We start from the raw sequence: 15,597 nt of genomic DNA, 5'->3' as shown, positions 1-15,597 counted from the left end.
GTCCGGATAAACTTATAATCTGAATGGTGCTCAGCCCTATTTTGGCAAGTGATTTTATTTTCACTTCTTCGAAAAAGTTTATTCATTTTTTCGAGGGCGGATAATACTCAATGTTATGTCACAGGCAGCGCGATTAACAGCTGGACCAACCCAAATATGTCGACACGGTGTCGATATATTATCCCATAAGTTACGTTCGAAGACATCAATAATAATGGGAGAAACGACATGGGATCGATAACACATTTACCGACTATTTAGTCATCGCCGACAAGTCGTATCGATCCGACACACTGAAAGATTCTTTACAAACACCAACATTCCGTTCGGAATAACAGAATCTGTAAAGCGCATTGTCGGCGATGACTAAATAATCGGTAAATGTGTTATCGATCCCATAAACATGCAGCAGTATCGATTATGCCTTCGGACTTAACTTATAATGTGCACAATATATGGGATATGTTCGACACGAGCACTGTTGTCCGGAATAACTGATAGTCTGTAAAGCGCATTACAAACACGGACATTTCGTCCGGATAAAATTATAGTCTGTACGGCGTTAAAACTAGTTTCTCTTTGTTCACATTGCATATTTGTATCATGTATTGTATTGCTCAGGCTGAAGAATCTCTAAGATTGCTCGCTGTCAAATACAGACGCCTTAGGTCTCAAATTAGAGAGGGTGACATTAGAGCTAGACGACCATTTACCAAAAGATAAAAGTTTTGGAAAAAAAACGAAAAACTTGCGAAAGTGGGTTGTGTATCCCATTCACAAAGACAATAACTGAAGGAAACTTTGTAAAAAAAAAACATTATGGCCATAAACTTTGATAAACATAGGCCGCATATAGTGAAAGCATGGAAAGATGTGCTGGATGACAACAGCACGACAGACTGGTATGGTTGGTGACTTCAAATTTATGTGCATTTTGATAAAAGATTCTTGTTGTTTTATTGCAGGGCCTTATTTGGCTATGAGGGACAAAGTAATGACTTAAAAGTAGTAAGTACTGGTGATGGAGGAATAGCAGAGCTAAGTGACGACTTGAACAGTGGAAAGATAATGTATGCGTTCGTCCGTATTGAAGATCCAAAAACGGGATTGAAAAAGTTCCTTTTGATAAATTGGCAGGTGAGTAATGATAAATAGGCTTAATATAACTGATACGAAAAAAAACCGAAACAATGGTAAGATTAGTGTTGTCGCTCTTGATTTTTTTGCTTATTTTTTATAAGGCTTTAGAGATTTGTTTATAGAAGTGGAACTTTATATTATTCTAACGAGATTCTGGTATTAGTACCACTTTGATCCATTTCTACTGCCCAAACATTTTGTTTCGTGCTTTATTTTATTTGAAAAGAAAGTATCAAGTGATACTTCCATTAGTCTTACTAGTAATACGTCCTCAAAGTCTCCTTCCGACTTAAGCAAACACCAAGCTACACGGCTTGTTTTTTCTCCTACTTTCACGTTGCGCAAATCAATAATGCCCCATAAGTTTCGATACAAAAGTGAAACATATATTGAAAACATTAAGAAATGCTGTGAACACTTTATGTTTCGCTGGGGCTCATATTATGTTTATATGTTTACTTTAACCCTGAATTAACGATCCTTCTTTATGTTTTTTAGGGCGAAGGAGCACCAGTATTGCGTAAAGGCACATGTGCTAATCATATACGTGACGTCGAGAAGATACTCTCAGGTGCCCATTTAACAATAAATGCACGAAATGAAGATGACATTGATATCGATCGCTTATTAAAGAAAATGAGTACGGTTAGTTCCGCCTATAGCTTTAAAGAGCCACGCATTGTTCAAGAGGAACAAAAAACTCCAATCGGTACCAACTATACCAGGGTGATTCCCACGAAAGAATTGAATCCATCGGTTATCGGTTGTTTCTGGAAAAAAGAGGAGGAAGAAGAAAAAACGCGTCTTTTAGCTGAAAAGGAGCAAAGGAAATTGGAACAGGCCAAATTGGAGAAAGAGCAAAGATCTCGCGAAGAAAAAGAATATTTGGAAAGAGAGAAAAAACTGCAAATGAACAATAAATTGCAACCGGCCCATGTACCCATTAAAACGTATGTTTTGAGGAGTCTCATAGTGGGTTTTATATTAATTTTTTCTGCAATTCCATTATAGTTCACCACAACCTTTAAGTCCTGAAAAAACAATACCCAGTAGTTCAGCATTAACAGAGGCGGAACGCATGAGACAAGAACGTAGTCAAGAGGCAAAGGCATTAATCGGTTCTAGAGTTGGAGCAGCCAAAGCCATTTTTACTAAACACACAAGTGAAGGTCAATTACAAAGCAAGTGAGTATTACAATTTGGAGTTTCCTGAATCTTCGTTTGAAAATTCTTTATATGGCATTACTTATATGTTATAGTCTTGTTATCGTAGTTTTACTATAGCAATTGAGAAAATTTTGTAAATTAATCTAACAATACCATATTCAAGAAGCCTTAAGCAGATATTAAGATAACGGCCCTTAGACATTAAAGTCCTAAATATCGCAAGTTTCGTATGCACAAAGTGAATAATCTTTTTATTTTTTTGTTTGTTTTCAAGACTTAGCACAGCACCACCAGCGAAACCGGCTCGCAATTCAATAGCTCAACGTATTAATGCCTTTAATCAACCACAACCACAAACTGAAACATTTTCCAACCAACAACCATTGCCAGGAAAAATTACATTACCTAAGCAACAGCCAGAATTTAAGGATACTCCGGCTGTGGCGAAAACTCCAGGTGTTATTGAGATTCCAGTGATTAAAACCGAAACAGTGGAAAAGGTGTCTTTGGAACCAGTGAAACCTGAAATGACTGCAATAGCCAACAATGACGAGGATAACCTAAATATAGATGATTATCCCCTAGAACCCGACACAGAACAATATTCCACAATTAAGAGATCACCACACAGCAAATCCAATTCGCTTCAATCGCCTGATGACACATCCTCATCCAACAATACGGACACAGCCCTCTATCAAGACGACGAGGAAGAAGTTGTACGCACTAAAGTTTCTGTTACTACACAACAATCACAGTCCCAAGCTCCAGTTTCGAATAAAAATGGCTTTATTGAGAGAAACGAAAGTGAGTAAAATAATTTTGGGGCAAATTGATTTAAAATGGACAATGGAATTTAGTTAAAATACATTTGACGAATGAAGAACTTATAGAATTTTGCTACAATTAGCTAATATGTATATTAAAAGGCTTTCGTAGAAAATTTAGGTATAATTCCCTTATTAGTCTATAATTGAAAGTAGACTTTAAAAAGGGAAAAACCTCTATTTTCAACTTTTACGAGATTATTCCATAATATTATAAGGTTTTTGAAAACATTGAAATGGATATTGACCCTAGTATAGCTCAATGTAATGCAAATATTGTCAGGGTATGTAATGAAACGAATGTTACTTTAGATGACAGTCGATTATTTTAGGCTCACTTTGATTATTCAGCCCACAGTGATATCACAATATGTTCTGCCCGGTTTTATGTTTAGCTCAGTGAACTCTTTTGTAGACGAATCCGAACGAAGATTCATATTGCGACAAAATCACTTAGAGAAGAGACTTTCGAACACTCAGAAAAATCATGAGAGCAGATAATCCATCACTGAAAAACTTTTTGATATTTCGTACTATAGACGATTACCTTAAATTTTAGACCTATCGTACTTAATGAATATTTAATTTTTCTTCTTTGTAGTTAATGATTTGGTTAACGAGGATGATTTTATTTGTCAAGATACTTTGGGCGATTTGGGTTTGAGAGCTCGGGCCCTTTACGACTATCAAGCTGGTAAGGTTCTTATTTTTTCACTAGCTTTTTTGATTTGCTAACTTTTTGACCTTTTCAGCTGATGAAACGGAGATCACATTTGATCCAGGCGATGTCATTACACACATTGATCAAATCGATGAGGGTTGGTGGCAAGGTCTAGGACCTGACGGCACTTATGGACTTTTTCCGGCAAACTATGTCGAAATTATAGACTAAGCATAAGGGAATATATTCGATTTTTATATTGCAAAGATGAGGAAGAAGAAAAAAAAAACACAAAGATATGATGAACAAATCCGGGAAACGATTAACATATATATATATATATCTTTATATACACTACTTTATATACATATATACAAAAAATCATAATTCCAATTCAAAATTATTGAGATCACTCATCATGTTAATAGGCAAGCAATAACTAGCAATCACCTTTTCTTGGTTATAACTCGAAAGTATTCAAAAAGTATTCAAAGCGAAAGCTTAATGTAGTAAATCCAGTGGACATTTAAATTTGCACAGAAATAACAAAAATTATTGTTATCATCAGAGGAGGACTTGTGGACCCATTTCCATTTGCAGCTTAAACAACAATATTCTTCATCATTCGGTGCCAAATCAAGTCTTGCTAGTAATTGTTTTACGTTTTACGTCATTAATTCGTTGTTTTTATTATGGAAATCATATCACAAATAGTTTGTTAAAGTTTTCTTATCTTATTCGTTGAAAGATTTTTGTGACGTCCTTACTTATTACCAATCATTGCGTCCTGTTGACTTCCTTTTAGTTTGTTAACTTGATTCTATTAAAAGCATTATGTAAAAGAACGCTAAGCGTTACTTTATTTTATATAAGCATTTATTTTTGTTTTTCTTTTTTTTAATATATTACACCCATATATAAATATATATATACACACATCACATTATACGATATATAATTTTTTAGCGAAGCAGACAAATTTCCACATATTATTATGATGGTTTTCTTTTGGAAATAGTATATATACATGCATACATTCAATTAATTCAAGTATTATGGGAAAAATGTTTATTATATATTTATACATATAACAAAACTCCTTCCTTCCATTTCCCTTTTATATTACATTACTGACTTACAAACTCACATATTAAAAATGTCGTTTTTGCATCAATTAATCAATAATAATAATAATGTTAAGTTCACATAATTACAGTCAAGATAACAACTGTACACAATGGCACAAACATTTAATGTGCAATTTTTCTTCAATAAAACAGCATTATATATAAACAGAAAAAACAGGTGGTTTGTTTATTAATCAGCAAACATTTCTTTTGCTTTCTATATTCGGAGCCACGTCTGTGGTAACAGTTGCTAAAATTTTGACAAAAATTTTCTATAGAAATAAAATGTTGGCAAAATTTTCTATAGAAATAAAATGTTGGCAAAATTTTCTATAGAAATAAAATTTTGACAAAATTTTCTATAGAAATACAATTTTGACAAGCTTTTCTATAGAAATAAAATTCTGACAAGCTTTTCTATAGAAATAAAATTTTGACAAAATTTTCTATAGAAATAAAATTTTGACAAAATTTTCTATAGAAATAAAATTTTGACAAATTTTCTATCAAAATTTTCTATAGAAATAATATTTTGTCGAAATTTTCCATAGAAATAAAGTTTTGAAAAAAATTTTTACAATATAAATTTTTGGCAAAATTTCCTATAGAAATAAAATTTTGACAAAATTTTCTATAGAAATAAAATTTTGACAAAATTTCCTATATAAATAAAATTTTGACAAAATTTTCTATAGAAATAAAATTTTGACAAAATTTTCTATAGAAATAAAATTTTGACAAAATTTTCTATAGAAATGAAATTTTGTCGAAATTTTCTATAGAAATAAAATTTTGTCGAAATTTTCTATAGGAACAAAATTTTGTCGAAATTTTCTATAGAAATAAAATTTTGACAAAATTTTCTATAGGAATAAAATTTTGACAAAATTTTCTATAGAAATAAAATTTTGACAAAATTTCCTATAGAAATAAAATTTTGACAAATTTTTTTATGGTTAAGCTAAACTTGTAGTTTAGTCAATGCATGGTTTTAAGCTGAAATCAAAAAACAACAACAATGCTTAAAGAACAAAACCAACAATAACAAAACAAAACGAATGAAAAAAAGAGGAAGCACGCTCAAAATAAACCCAGCCAACTGCAAGTCAAGTCGATGATTTGACAGTGGCATAGGAAAAGAGAGAGATAAATTTGACAAACATTCTCACTCAAACTCAAAAAACAACAACAAGAAATAAAATTTTGACAAAATTTCCTATAGAAATAAAATTTTGACAAAATTTCCTATAGAAATAAAATTTTGACAAAATTTTCTATAGAAATAAAATTTTGACAAAATTTCCTATAGAAATAAAATTTTGACAAAATTTCCTATAGAAATAAAATTTTGACAAAATTTTCTATAGAAATAAAATTTTGACAAAATTTTCTATAGAAATAAAATTTTGTCGAAATTTTCTATAGAAATAAAATTGTGACAAAATTTTCTATAGAAATAAAATATCGACAAAATTTTCTATAGAAATAAAATTTTGACATAATTTTCTGTAGAAATAAAATTTGGACAAAATTTTCTATAGAAATAAAATTTTGATAAAATTTTCCATAGAAATAATATTTTGTCGAAATTTTCCATAGAAATAAAGTTTTGAAAAAAAAATTTTCTACAATATAAATTTTTGACAAAATTGCCTATAGAAATAAAATTTTGTCGAAATTTTCTATAGAAATAAAATTTCGGCAAAATTTACTGTAGAAATAAAATTACGACAAAATTTTCTATAGAAATAAAATTTTGTGGAAATTTTGTACAGAAATAAAATTTTGAAAAAAATATCTATAGGAATAAAAATGTGAAAAAAATGTATACAGGAATAATGAAAAAGCAATTGAAATTGTCTTTCTCTTTCTCCAAATCAAATACCAACCAGAGTAAACAACTCCTTGAACTATTTATTGCCAGCAACAGTTGGTTTGAGGGTTGAATGAATGTGTGGAATTGTTGATAAACAATTTGGGGCTAATAACACTTTGTTTATTTTCCTATGTAAATTTCTGCCAACAGGTTTCCAGGTCAACAACAAATGCTTAATTTTGAATATTCAAAAATTCCGCCAAAATGGATTTCCCTAGAAACGCCAAACAAGCAGGTCAAGTTCAATTCATGGCATTGCCATAACAAAAAGCTATCGAGCAAATCCATGGATGCCAGTAGGACTGTTTAATCGATTCGAGTTACTAGAAGAGTAAAATAACGAAACAGCGGATGAAGAAAAAGTATTAGTGATTTGTTTTGGAAATGTTATAGCATCAAGAAGTGGATTGGATAATTCTGGAATTCGTTCCGATTGTGGTTGTTAAGAATATAGGATACACGAAATCAGATATCGGCCATGGGAAATACGGAAAGTAATGTAACCAGTGGTGTTAAGAAACAGGCTGGAGTTTCCACTCAGGCATTGTATAAATTTGTTAATCTAAAGGGTGGTGGCCTTCTGGTGGATATGATGAAGAGAGCTTGCCAAACAAAACAGTTTGCGGAAATCGACCATGCTATTAAAACGAAAGTGGAACCATTTCTCTATAATAAAGGTGAAGGACGATATTTTCCTATATCGAAAATGGTGCTGTTACGCAACAAAGAGCGCTCTCGCACAAAACAATTGCCAGAGATACGAGCATTGGAAAACCCTGATGAGGAATTCAATATACATGACTATTGTTCTGAGGTATCGGAGGCGGAGTATATTTCCAATCCAAGTGCTTATAGGTTCGTTTGTTGGAATTTAAATGTAAGTACTGGTGAACATGAATGTCAACCCTTAAGTAGCATTAATTTTTTTTTTTTAATTTTTTAAAATCTCTAGGAAAGAGGTGCTGTTGGAGAAACAATTCTGCATTTGTGTTTACTCAACGCTTCATCACTCCATGCCGATTTGGCTAAGCGTCTTTTAAAATTTTATCCCAAACTCATTATGGATATATATTTGAGCGATGAATATTATGGAGAATCTGTTCTTCACATTGCCATTGTGAATGAAGATCCAGCCATGGTTAAATATCTCCTGGATGCCAATGCTGATGTACAGGAGAGGTAATATTTATTAATCGTTGGAGCAGGGTTTTAATCAAAAGCTTTTAAAGTGTGTGCTAACCACGGTTGCCACTCGAGCTAAAAGTAATCTACCAAAACTTGGAGAAAATTCTACCAAAAACTACCAAACAAAAAAATCATCTATAGAAAATGTGGTCAAAAATTTCATTTCTATAGAAAATTTTATCAAAATTTTATTTCTATAGCAAAGTTTGTCAACATTTTATGTCTATAGAAAATTTTATCAACATTTTATTTCTATAGCAAAGTTTGTCAAAATTTTATTTCTATAGCAAAGTTTGTCAAAATTTTATTTCTCTAGAAAATTTTGTCAAAATTTTATTTTTATAGAAAATTTTGTCAAAATTTTATTTCTATAGAAAATTTTGTCAAAATTTTATTTCTATAGAAAATTTTGTTCAAATTTTATTTCTATAGAAAATTTTGTCAAAATTTTGTTGCTATTAAAAATTTGTGAAATGCCACTTAGTTGGAGAGGAATATTTTGCAAAATCTACCAAAACATCGAGAATTCTACCAATCTACCAAACAGTAAAAAATTTACCATTTTTGGTAGAATTCTACCAACTGTGGCAACCGTGGTGATAACACAGCAACAATTTCAGATTTTGAAATCACAAAAGATTTTCCAATATGTTAGACTTTTAGAAATAAAAAAATCAGCAATTAATTTGATTTCTATCATGTGATAAAAAATCTTTTTCGGCAGGATGTGCGCAATTTCTGATAAAATCAGCAATCAGTGTCTGTTATTATATATTTATAGGATTTCTGCTTCAGCAGACGTTTTTGTTTTTATTACAAACAAGTTTACTTGAGTGTAAATTATGGTTACACTCATGGAAAAATGTCTGCTAAAACAGTAGTCGTGGTCTATTATATATTTGACATTTTTGCTGTCATTACTAACAATTTTCTTTGAATGTAGAATGTACACTCACAGAAAAATGTCTGTTAAAAACAGTAGTCGGTTTCTCCTTATATATTTGTATTTTTAAATGTTATTCAAAGTATTTTCAAGAACCAAAACTATTTTTTGTATATTTCGACGCTCTAATATCCTTAACCCTTTGACTGCCGATGTCCACTTTGGAGGACATTCGAAAATGACAACATACTCTATTTCCCCAGTTAATTTCGATTTATTTCGCGAAGCTATTTTAAGGTAGAGGCTTTTATCTAAATAAGCTCCAAATATTTCCCATATTGGTGAAGACTAAAATACATTTTTATAAACTTCAAATACAAAATTTTGAGACTATTCGAAATATTGAAATAAGTTTCATAGAAAAAAGGAATAAACAAAGGTTCTTCAACATGGACATGTGCAAGTAACTTTAAAAATGTTTCCCTTTACGCTCGCGGTAATTATTTGAACATACGTTGCATATATGTTAATTTCGAGTAAATGTGAATTTCTAGTTTCCATGGTAACTGTCAAACTAAAACATCTCAACTCGGTGTGAACGGTGAAATGTTTTGGAAAAACGAATGAGGAAAACGAGTCTGTGGGAACATAGCATAAAGGCTGAGATTAATGATAAGACCTTTCTAATTAAGTCCAGATTTTAGGGTGAACATTTAACAATCGCATTAACCATACCAAAAAACAAATAGTTTTTTTTTCTCTGTGTACATTAATATTCTCGTTTCTTAGATGCTGCGGAGCCTTCATGTCTGCCGAAGATCAAAAACCTTCACGTTATGATTCTCCCGAACATGAATATGTCGGTGTTCATCCCATGACCAATTATGATGGCTATGTTTATTGGGGTGAATATCCGCTTTCGTTTGCGGCTTGTTTATCTCAAGAGGAATGTTTTCGTTTGGTCTTGGCCCGTGGAGCTGACCCTGATTCTCAGGATACCAATGGCAATACAGTTCTACATATGCTGGTTATATATGAGAAAATCGATATGTTCGATGTGGCCTATGAGGTGGGCACCAATATACATCTGAGAAATGTCCAAAATTTAACACCCTTAACATTGGCGGCCAAATTGGCACGAGTGGAAATGTTCTTTCATATATTGAGCATAGAAAGGGAAATCTATTGGCAGTTGGGCAGTATAACATGTGCGGCATATCCTTTATCCAAAATCGATTCGATTGATGTGAAAACCGGAAATATTAACAAGGATTCAGTTTTGAATTTTGTGGTATTTGGGGTAAGTTGGATTGTGGGGGGGTAAACAGCTCTAGCAGAAATTTCCCCATATTACAGGTAACGAAAATTTCCTTAGAGGTCCTTACCGAGATATGCTTTCCAAGAAAAGATTTGTGATATTCTGTTTCTCTTTTTAGGACAAACTCGAACATTTGGAATTGTTAGATGGTGTGGTTATAGATCTGTTGAAAACCAAATGGGACACCTTTGTCAAGTCTCGCTTCTACAAACAGTTCTATATGTTTTCCTTCTATTTCCTATTCTCTTTGGTAAGTTTTATATCGCGACCAGGTCCCAAAGAGACTGAAGAAGAGGAGTCTGATGTAGATGAAAAGGTTACAAGCAGACCAAATATATCGTCATATAGTCGTGGTGCATTTGCCACCATCCCAAAGGGCCTAACGAATATACATCCATTGCCATATAGTAAGTATGGAATACTACGTACATACATCAAAATCGTTTTTAGTTAAATGTTAACATTTATTTTTCAGAAACATTTTGGCTAAATTTTAGTGAATATATCGATGATGAGAGTGATGCAGAAAATATACCTTCTTGGTGGTCCACGTATGAAGAATGTCCTTTAATGAATATGGAATCGAATTTAGCCAAAGTATTAGCTTTGATATGTAGTAGAAGCGGGGTTAATTTTAATTTATTTTTCAGATCCGGATAATTGCTGAGATTGTTATATTTTTTGGTGCTATTTTGTATCTGTTGGCAGCTTTGCGAGAAGCTAGGTTTTTAGGCTATAAAATGTTTGTGGAAAATCTAGTAAGTCTATGCGAAAAATGACGAAAATGTCCATGCTTTGATATCTCCGTTTATAGCAGACAATAGAGCTAGTATAGAGCAAATTTTATTTATATAGAAAATTTTGTCAAAATTGTGTTTCTATAAAAAAAAATTTGGCAACATTATATTTCTATAGAAATTTTCTCAAAATTTTATTTTTGTGCCAATTTATTTATTTACATCTACCGAGCTATGCTCTTACAGATTACATTAAATTTTCATAATAATGTTGAAATATGATTTAAACATTGCAAACAAATTATACAAAATTTACGTTATCATTATCAAACAAAATTCTAAGCATTCTCTTGAAAATGTGTCGTTCTGTGTGATATTCTATTCGGTTTGCAATGGAATTAAATAAATTGAGGCATCGTGTTAAGGGTTCATTTATCCCGTAGTTTGTTCTATGAAAAGGAATATTAAATAAATGATATTCCCTTAAAAATCGATTAGGAACGTTGAATGGGAAGAAAGACAATAATTCTGGGCAATCTATATTCGTATCCATAAGATCTTTTATAAAAACAATACCTTGGAGCTTTCTCCAAAAATGAAGTTGCTGAATGCCAAGAATTCTACATCGTTCTATATATGATGGCATGTATAAAGCATTCCCATGTATAAAGCATTCTTAAAGCAAATCTTGTAAAACGTTTTTGAACCTTTTCTATTCTGTTTATGCCTTCGTTATAAAATGGATCCCAAATATAACACAAATATTCAATATGAGGTCGAACCAAATTCTCATAAAGTGTCTTTAGTGTGTTTCTATAGAAAATTTTGTCAAATTTTATTTCTATGAAAAATTTTTTCAAAATTTTATTTCTATAGAAAATTTTGTCATAATTTTATTTCTACAGAAAATTTTGTCAAAATTTTATTTCTATAGAAACTGTAGTCAAAATGTTATTACTATAGAAAATTTTGTCAAAAATTTTTTTATATAGAAAATGTCAAAATTTTATTTCTATAATAAATTTTGTCAAAATTTTATTTCTATAGCAAATTTTGTCCAAATTTTATTTCTGTAGAAAATTTGTCAAAATTTTATTTTGTACAGAAAATTTTGTCAAAATTTTATTTCTACGGAAAATTTTGTCAAAATTTTATGTCTATAGAAAATGTAGTCAAAATTTTATTTCTATAGAAAATTTTGTCAAAATTTTATTTCTATAGAAAATATTGTCAAAATTTTTTTTTCTATAATAAATTTTGGTAAAATTTTATTTCTATAATAAATTTTGTCAAAATTTTATTTCTATAGATCAAAATTATCTTTATTTTATTTCTATAGACAATTTTGTCAAAATTTTATTTCTATAATAAATTTTGTCGAAATTTAATTTCTATAATAAATTTTGTTAAAATTTTATTTATATCGAAAATTTTGAAAAAATTTTATTTCTATAGAAAATTTTGGCAAAATTTTATTTTCATAGAAAATTTGTGTAGTACCTTTTAGTTGGAGAGGAATATTTTGTAAAGCCTACCAAAACATCAAGAATTCTACTAATCTTTATGCTTCATTTGTCTATTTGAATATCTTTACTTAATTTTCTGCGCGAGTGATTAGATATTTTACTACTTTAAATTTGTTTCTTTTAACTTTATGTGATTTACCTATTCCTCAAATTATTTTTTCTTTAGATGACAGCACCCTCCAGAGTTATGTTCTTGTTTTCCTGTTGCCTTATGATGACCATACCTTGGCTTAGACTATCCTGTCTCACTGAATTGGATGATCATGTTGCTGTAATGATAATGTTGACCACTGCTCCGTATTTCCTCTTCTTTTGTAGGTGAGTATACAAATATTGATTTTTTACTGTTTGGTAGATTGGTAGAATTCTACACTCATAGAAAAAAGTCTGCTAAAAACAGCAGTCGATGTTTGCTGTTATATTTTTGTACTTCAGGGCCTAATGAACAACAATTTATAAAATGTTTATATTATAAAATTTTCCCCAAAGCATATTTAAGAACCAAAAGTAGTTTTTGGTATATTTTTGCCCAGTAATATACTTACAAGCTCCTAAATACGATCAGCAAACATTTTGTTTGCTGTTAGCCTCAATTCGATAAATATTCAGATTTTTGGTCAAATACTATAGATATTCATAAAATATTGTTTTAATTATGTTAGGATAGCTCCTAAGTTGAAATTTTTATTTGTTTTAGCCAAAATAAAACATGTTTTAGTGTAATCGAGCTTAAAAATAGCAGGAAATATTTGCTATTTCAGCAAACAGTGACTGCTGTCCCTTTTTCAGCAGACTTTCTGCTGTTTTAGCAGGCTTTTCTGCTGTCCCTACTAACAAATTTCTTTGGGTGTATAGAAGTAAAGTTCTGATAAAATTTTCTATAAAAATAAAATTTTGATAACATTTTCTATAAAAATGAAATTTTGACCAAATTTTAGAAATAAAATTTTGACAAAATTTTCTAAAGAAATAAAATTTCGACAAAATTTTCTACAGAAATAAAATTTCGACAAAATTTTCTACAGAAATAAAATTTTGACAAAATTTTCTGTTGAAATAAAATTTTGAAAAAAAATCTATAGAAATAAAATTTTAGCAAATAAGATTTTGTGTTTGGTAGTGTTTTTGGTAAAATTTTTATTTATTGTCACGGATATTATGTATCTCATTCGTTTTCGTTGTCCCCTGTGTATTTCAGAGGTTTCAAAACCGTTGGACCCTTCGTTGTGATGATATACCGTATGGTAATGGGTGATTTGATACGATTCGTTTCCATTTATTTGGTCTTTGTAATGGGATTTTCACAAGCCTATTATATTATCTTCTTGACATTTGATGCTACACCAGAAGAAATCGATGACATCGGCACAAATCCAATGCCATCACCCATGGAATCTGTGGTCGCTATGTTTCTAATGTCTCTCACAAATTTTGGTGATTATTACGGAGCCATGATTTCAACGCAACACGAATATGAGGCGAAAATTCTCTTCTTCCTATTTATGGTAATTGTAAGTGTTCTACTAGTTAACATGTTGATTGCCATGATGGGTAATACGTATCAGAAAATTGCCGAAATTCGTAATGAATGGCAGAGACAGTGGGCCCGCATTGTGTTGGTTGTGGAACGTAGTGTTGCGCCGGCTGAGCGATTGAAAAATTTTATGCAATATTCGCAGCCTATGTCGGATGGCCGAAGAGCTTTGGTATTGCGTCTTAATATGAGTGTAAGTATGAGGGGATTCCCAAACGGTTGTCCAACCATAAGCAGAGTAGGAATTTGATCACCCCAAACATGTTTCAATAGCAAAATATTATTTTTGGACGGTGAACATGGAACATTTTGTATTATGGTTGCGACAAACATATTGCATGTTCACCGTCCAAAATAACATTTTGCTCTTGAAACATGTTTGGGTTGATCATATTCCTTCCCTGCGTGCATAATGCACGATTTTAATGTGAGTGAGTCTTAATGAAATTTCTGCTACCCTTAGGGTCTGTACTCACCTGCTAGCACCCCTTGATCGAATTTAAAATTATATCGTACAATATCATTGAACCACCCATTGTTACATTTTTTTGTATTTTTGTTTTTTCATTAGGACGAGGACAAGGAGGAAATGAAGGAGGTACAAGAGATGAAACGTATACACGAAAGATTTTCGAAAAAACGTCAAGCCGAAAGAGAGGCTAGAGCCCGTAAACGCCAAGAGGAGTATGAGAAATTCTTTGGAGCTACACCTGCTGAAGATAGCGAAAATAATAATATTTAAAACAATAAAGGAGATATTCAATGTATACAAGAAGTGGAAGAGATCTTTTAACTGTTTGACGAAGTTAACTGGTAAAATTTTCTGTTCATTTTATGGGAGTCACCGTGGTGCAATAGTGCCCAATTTACATACACATGTCGTGGGTTCAAACCCAGTTTAGACCAAACACCAAACAATTTTTTCAGCGGTGGATTATCCCCTTTCAGTAAGGATGGTGACATTTCAGAGTGTTTTAAAGCTTCTCTATGTGGTTTCACTGCAATGTGGAACGCGTTCGGACTCGGCTATAAATAGGAGGTCCTTTATCATTGAGCTTAACATTGACTCGGGCAGCACTCAGTGATAGGAGAGAAGTTCACCACTGTGGTATCACAATGGACTGGCTATTCTAAGTGAGCCTGAAATATCGGGCTGCCTTATACCTAACCTAACTTTTTGAGAAAATTTTCTATAGAAAAAAATTTTGATAAAATTTTCTATAGAAAAAAATTTTGAGAAAATTTTCTATAGAAATAAAATTTTGACAAAATTTTCTATAGAAATAAAATTTTGATAAAATTTTCTATAGAAAAAAATTTTGAGAAAATTTTCTATAGAAATAAAATTTTGACAAAATTTTCTAAAGAAATACATTTTTAGGAAAATTTTCTATAGAGATAAAATTTTGGCAAAAATTTTTATGGAAATAAAATCTTGAGAAAATTTTCTATAGAAATAAAATTTTTACAAAATTTTCTAAACAAATACATTTGTAGGAAAATTTTCTATAGAATTAAAATTTAGAAATAAAGTTTTGCCAAAAATTTTTTATAGAAATAAAATCTTGAGAAATTTTCAAAATAATATTTTTTGTTTGGTAGTTTTTTGGTAAAAT

The 15,597-nt window shown here is 31.0% G+C and overlaps 2 protein-coding genes across 2 annotated transcripts; both read left to right on the top strand.

Moving 5' to 3' along the window:
* The first annotated feature begins 675 nt into the window (after positions 1-675).
* Positions 676-4,736, top strand: Abp1 (Actin binding protein 1). Its single transcript, XM_075304829.1, has 7 exons — positions 676-902; positions 966-1,137; positions 1,639-2,090; positions 2,152-2,325; positions 2,582-3,114; positions 3,736-3,828; positions 3,887-4,736. The coding sequence occupies exons 1-7, from the start codon at positions 820-822 to the stop codon at positions 4,024-4,026; spliced, it is 1,647 nt and encodes a 548-aa protein (XP_075160944.1). The 5' UTR covers positions 676-819; the 3' UTR covers positions 4,027-4,736.
* Positions 4,737-7,116: 2,380 nt separating this feature from the next.
* On the top strand, positions 7,117-14,756 carry nan (transient receptor potential cation channel subfamily V member nanchung). Its single transcript, XM_075307380.1, has 9 exons — positions 7,117-7,675; positions 7,751-7,977; positions 9,656-10,166; positions 10,303-10,591; positions 10,660-10,781; positions 10,835-10,942; positions 12,614-12,765; positions 13,646-14,174; positions 14,553-14,756. The coding sequence occupies exons 1-9, from the start codon at positions 7,277-7,279 to the stop codon at positions 14,721-14,723; spliced, it is 2,508 nt and encodes an 835-aa protein (XP_075163495.1). The 5' UTR covers positions 7,117-7,276; the 3' UTR covers positions 14,724-14,756.
* Positions 14,757-15,597: the final 841 nt, after the last annotated feature.

Source organism: Haematobia irritans, chromosome 4 (genome assembly GCF_050003625.1).
Source record: "Haematobia irritans isolate KBUSLIRL chromosome 4, ASM5000362v1, whole genome shotgun sequence".
NCBI lineage: Eukaryota > Metazoa > Arthropoda > Insecta > Diptera > Muscidae > Haematobia > Haematobia irritans.
This window is presented reverse-complemented; position numbering and strand designations above follow the sequence as displayed.